Source organism: Chenopodium album, chromosome 24, assembly GCF_948465745.1.
Source record: "Chenopodium album chromosome 24, dcCheAlbu1.1, whole genome shotgun sequence".
NCBI lineage: Eukaryota > Viridiplantae > Streptophyta > Magnoliopsida > Caryophyllales > Amaranthaceae > Chenopodium > Chenopodium album.
The window spans coordinates 37,166,289-37,172,417 of NC_137857.1; the positions used below are offsets into that span (position 1 = coordinate 37,166,289).

General features: G+C 32.1%; 1 protein-coding gene across 1 annotated transcript; it reads left to right on the forward strand.

Moving 5' to 3' along the window:
• The first annotated feature begins 3,109 nt into the window (after positions 1 to 3,109).
• LOC145611393 (UDP-glycosyltransferase 86A1-like) lies at positions 3,110 to 6,129 on the forward strand. The gene is made up of 2 exons (XM_081666720.1): positions 3,110 to 3,741; positions 5,036 to 6,129. The coding sequence occupies exons 1-2, from the start codon at positions 3,171 to 3,173 to the stop codon at positions 5,947 to 5,949; spliced, it is 1,485 nt and encodes a 494-aa protein (XP_081522846.1). The 5' UTR covers positions 3,110 to 3,170; the 3' UTR covers positions 5,950 to 6,129.

Here is a 6,129-nt window from a genome sequence, read left to right on the forward strand (position 1 = left end):
AGTTGTTTTAGAATAGAAGGAGTATAGTATAATTTAAACATTCTATCTCAGATTTCAGATTAATAATACATGGCAAGTCAATTATCAAGAGATAAGCCCCCAAATCTAAAATTTGAGACAAAATCCAAAAGCTAAGACACCCAAGCTAGCTAGGCAAGTCATTCTTGATGAATAACAAAAATCTTGTACAACCTTTGTAAGCCAGCATCTTTCCAGATTTGTTGGGCTCCAAAAATGGGCCAGACCATAAGTACAAGTTAGTGGTTAGCACTCCATAGCAGTCCATAGCAAATTCCAAACTACTCTATAGCAGTTGAAAAGCAAAAAGGCTTATTTATAAGAAACTCGGATCCTATAGATAGTGGAGTTTACTAGATTAAGGCCCTGTTCTCTTACGTTAAAATTCAGTTCAGTTCAATTCAGTTCAGGTCAGTTCAGTTCAACTCAACTCCACTCCTCATTTCCTTCTCTTATAAAATATTCATTTCAGTTCATTCAGTTCAGTTCAGTCAATGAGAACAGGCCCTAAATATCGGTATAAAAATAAAAAGAAAACAAAAATGGTTTGATTGATTAATAGTCGTATTGGGTTAATAAAAGTGAAATCTAGCTTTTTTTTTTAGGTGATAAAGATTTTTTATTATTATTTTTTTTCTTTTTTATTGTGGACGGAAGGGAGTAGTCAAAATCTCCAATCTTTAATTAAGCATAAACGAAAACAATTAGGTACATTATATTGCTATATGGCTCTTGGATAGTATATAGAGGCGATAGTAATACTGTAGAAATGATGGGAATAGGGGAACCATCATAATAAATAATGATTTCTTAGTTATTTTTCTTCGTTTCAAAATAAAAAAAGTTAATAAATAAATAAACCCTAGCAAAGAGATGATTAAAATTTAAAAGACATTAGCATGAGTGCATGACATAATGTCATTATTTAAGGGAGGTTTGTGGTAAGATATTAAACCAAATACAGCCATACCTTATGAATTAAGATTAATCGTTTTCATTTTTCTAATAAGATAATTACGACTAACATACAAAGTATAAGAGTAATAAGGCTATATAACAATAATAATGATTGGCTACTTCTCCATCAACTATTCAACTTATGAACTGATTATAAATTTAACCCTATTAAACATGTTGTACATGGTATGACCTTTTAACATGTTGTAAAGAGATGATTATAACTTTATAAGACATATTAACCCCATAAAACACTAATTTGACAATGTCCCTATCATGAGTGCATGACATTATTGTGGGAATATATGGCTATAATTAACCACCATATCATTTGTTTCTCTTAATTGAGAATAGATAAACGATGTTAAAGAAAGAGAGACTTTCTAGGAGAGGATAATGGGTGATGGAAGGTGTACATTTTGCAAACAACATGTAACGTTTTTTTGTTTAATTTAGTTAAATAGTTTCCGCCATTCTTTTTTTAGCATGCAGTAAGTTATTAAATATATAATGCTTATATTGTAATATGTAAATATGTTGATAAATAATTCAAATACTATTCACTTTGGTTAATTTTAAGAAGGTTTATTTTCTTATTTTTTATTAGATCCTTCATAGTGGATTTTTGTGGTATAGATTTCATATTATCGAGTAGAAGCCATATTTGTCATTATCAAAGAGAGGTTTGTGGTAATATACTAAACCACATATATATGAATTAAGATTAATCGTTTTCATTTTTTAGTATAAGATGGAATTAAGATAATTATGGAGTAACAATGTAACATACAAACTATAAGAGTAATAAGACTATAACAATATAAATGATTGGCTACTTCTCCATCGATTTATGAAATTTAATTATAAATTGAAACCGTATTAAACATGTTGTACATACATGATGGTCTGACCTTTTAACATGTTGTAAATTTAAAATCCATTACAGTAATTGACATGCATGCATGTCTATGTAACAAGTAACCTAGGCACCTACCATATTACATGTTAGTTGGAGAATAATTTCTCTGATCTGAATGCACATCGATCTCCATTAAAAATGAGTATTTGCATTGTTTAGAAATATCTAGCTCACTATTTCCAGCCAATAAAATGATCAAAAAAAATAATATTAAAAACTCACTATTTTCTGCCAAAGATTGACCAAGTGGTGACAAATTGATAAAAATGAATCTAAATCCAACTTTAACCTTAAATTTGTTCAATTAACTAATAATTAATTATTAAGTGCAACTTGGTTGAGTTTAAGTCTAGACTCTAGAATAATTTATTTTGGTCATCTTGTAATTTTTAAAGTTAATTTTATCTATTTATTTCATTTTTCTTATTTGTCTTGTACGAGTAATTGCAATCAAATAATTTAAAGTCAATAATTATTACAGATTTATACAAAAATATAAACCCACTAAGAAAAAGGTGGAAATGCCTCATCAAATAACTTTTTTTTTTTTTCTGGATTAAAACGTGAACAAAGTTCAATTGGGGCAAAAGTTGGCCATTGTCCCCTGTCAAGTTGTTTCCTACTTTAATTTGATACAAAAAAATATAAATTAATACAATAATACCCTCTTTATAATCGTCCCATTTTTTTTTTTTTTTTTTTGTAATTTGCCTTATACTGTAAATGACTATAATTGCCTTATATAGTTATATTGTACATTTGTACTCCATGAATGACTACGAGAAATTATCTGTTAATTTTACTCAAACTGTCTCACATATATGGTCTGTTTATTTAGACTTTAACAAAGTATCAATTTGAAAAGTAATAATTCGTTAAAACTAAGCATGTATAGTGGACTTGATGGAGAACTCGTAGTTCGAGCCCCACCAATTAAATTTACTTGGTAGTAGAGGAATTTCCTAATCCAGATTCCTCATCTTCTATCAAACGTTGATGTGCAAAGTTAAATTAGCTTAACTTGTGAGAGGTTTCAATTTTATATAGGATTTTTCATCCTACCTTTAAAAAAATGACAAATACTCCGTACTCATAAATTATTAACAGAGGACACAAGTTGACAAAAGACACGAGCGGGGCCCATGGGCCCATGGCCATTATTGCTGAGATATATAGTCCATAATTGAACTCCTACTACTCAAAATCTGAAGAAAATTTTCATTCAAAAATATCTACAAAAATTCTTACAAAGTTTGTTCATCCAAAAAAAATAAAAATGGAGCACTCACATTCAAATGGTCACACTAATGGTCATACAAATGGTCACACAAAAAAGGTTCACGCAATACTAGTAACACTTCCACAACAAGGCCATGTAAACCCATTTGTACAACTAGCAATCAAGCTAGCATCCAAAGGCATCTCCGTAACATTCATCAATACCAACCACATTCACCACAAGATCACTCTCTCAAACGCTACCGCCGATGATGATATCTTTGTCGAGGCCCGTAGGCAGAGCACTACGGACCTCGACATCGAGTACATGACTATTACGGACGGGTTACCTCTAGAATTCGATCGATCGTTACACCACGACCAATGGGTCGGGGCAACTACTCATTGTTTCCCTGCTCATTTGGAAGTGGCTGTGACCAAGATCTTGGAATCTCGACCGCCTTCTACGACAATTTGTTGCTTGATTGCTGATAGTTACTTTGTTTGGGCGTCTAAGTTGGCTCATAAGTTTGATTTGTTTCATGTTTCTTTTTGGACTGAATCTGCCATGGTGCTTGATATCTACTTCAATCGTCATTTGCTTTTGGAAAATGGCCACATTGGTCCTGGTAAATTTTCTTTCACATCTACTATTTCTCTTTTCTTGTATTTATTGCGTACTCACTCTGTTCGGATTTAGTTGTTACATTGACATTTAGAAAGGAATAATTTTTATGAACATATAATGGTCAATTTGAAGTTTGAAAATTAAGTAAATTGTGCATTATCTATGTCAGATCATACAAAGTAATCTACCTTTCTTTTTAATTTAAGAATTGATTCGATAGACTATACTCCATATTAGATCCAAAATGGAATCATCTTCAAGTTAAATCAAACATTAATCACACTAATTAATGCGTGATTTGAACCCGTGACCTTTTGTGTCAGATAATATAAACTCCCTAATCAGAGTGATTTTCATTGATCAATATTTATAGGGTTACAATGAGAAACCTAATCATATTAGGTAACTATAAGATATGTACAGATATCAAAGATAATCTTATACAAAATATATCCTAAACCTAAGATGAGAATATTCTATGGATATTCTCTATCAAGTTCATTACCCTTCTTTTAATCGTAAGCTAATTCGAGAATGCATTGTATGTAGATAAATTAGTGTGATAATTGAGGAAGATAGATCTAGCTTAGCCATCCACTTACCTACCTTGTGAAAGATGCATCTGGTCAATAAATGAACTTGAATACGACCAACTACCTAGTGAATTGTGAATGATACATAATGTTTGTACAAGATTCTAAATTTGGTGAATTGTCCATTAAATGTTGTACTAGCACTACATTTTACTAGGAATGAGTACTATATTAGGGAATCTATGGATTTATGAGATGAGATAAAATTAATACTCACTAGTGACAAAATAAAATAAATGTGTAGAGTAACAAAAAATATTTAGCTTTGATTAGATTGCCGGATGAAAATTGAACATTTTATAATCATAACATTTTTCTTAGACTGAAAAGAAATTTTGTGAAAAGGAGGTTTATTCGAAGAAGAAAACAGCATATTCCTCAACAATCTAAGACATGAAAAAAACAATTTTTTATTTCTTTTTGGGGGAGGCCAGGGTAGGAGAAGGAAGAATGAGTGTACTTCATACATGTATTACATTGTGTTAAGGATAAGAATGAAAAAAATAACTTATATTACGTGTATATACTATATAGTCGCATTCTTCTTTTGTCTTTCACTTTCACTTTTTTCTTCTATTATTAAAGTGTACTCATATCTATGCAGTACACGAGATAGATTTACTATCAGGAATTAAATATAAGACAACTCTAATTATATTCTAATTAAACGTAGTTGTTAACCTATGTTACTTCTTCAATTAGGCTCAAGTTCACGCACGGATACAATAACGTACATGCCGGGAATAAGTTCACTCAAAAGGACGGATTTAACATCATATTTACAAGAAGAGGATTTGACAACTTTTCATCCACAATACAATTTAGCATCATTGGACGACACTAGAAAGGCTCATTTTATACTTGGTAACACGGTCCAAGAGCTAGAGGTCCAAACCATTTCGGCCATCCAACCACAAGTCCCATTTTATGCTATCGGACCTCTATTTGCACCCGGGTTTACTAAAAGTCCCGTGGCCACTAGCCTATGGGCCGAGTCCGATTGCACACTTTGGTTAGACTCTAAACCTCCTGGCTCGGTTTTATATGTATCATTTGGTAGCTATGCACATATTAACAAGGAAGAGCTAGAGGAAATAGCTAATGGAATTAAACTTAGTGGGGTTAACTTCCTTTGGGTTATCCGACCCGACATGGTTAGTTCTGATGTCCCGGACCCACTTCCGGTAGGGTTTAGGGATGAGGTTCGTGATCGAGGATTAATTGTTACGTGGACTTGTCAAAAGGCCGTGTTAGCTCATCGTTCAGTAGGAGGGTTCTTAACACATGGTGGTTGGAATTCGACGTTAGAAAGTATATGGTGTGAAGTTCCACTATTGTGTTTCCCGTTATTGACCGATCAATTTACCAATCGTAAACTAATTGTGGACGATTGGAAAATTGGGTGTAACCTTTGTGAAGAGAAGCCCGTAAAAAGGGAGGAAGTGTTACAAAAAATTAAGGATTTAATAGGTGGATTAATGGGATTTGAGCTCAATGAAAATGTCAAGGAAATTAGGCGATTACTAGAAGTTACAAAGGGATCTTCAGAGAAAAATGTTGATAGATTTATCAAGGAATTGACGAATGCAGCAGCTTTGAAGAAGAATGTTGGATGAAATTATGACCATTTGATTGTTTTTACCTCTTTTCATGCAAAAAATGGATTGAAAAATATTAATTTTGGAGAAATTTTGAATCTTTACTTATAAAAGTCTTTAGTAGGATATAATGACAAGGAATTGTACACAAGTGGTGGACGTGGTCCGTGAATGTATGATAATTTTATTTTTCCTGTT

Coding starts and splice junctions, on each gene's coding strand:
- LOC145611393 (XM_081666720.1), top strand. CDS start 3,171: ATGGAGCACTCACATTCAAATGGTCACACTAATGGTCATACAAATGGT. Junction 3,742..5,035: donor AAATGGCCACATTGGTCCTG/GTAAATTTTCTT, acceptor TTCTTCAATTAG/GCTCAAGTTCACGCACGGAT.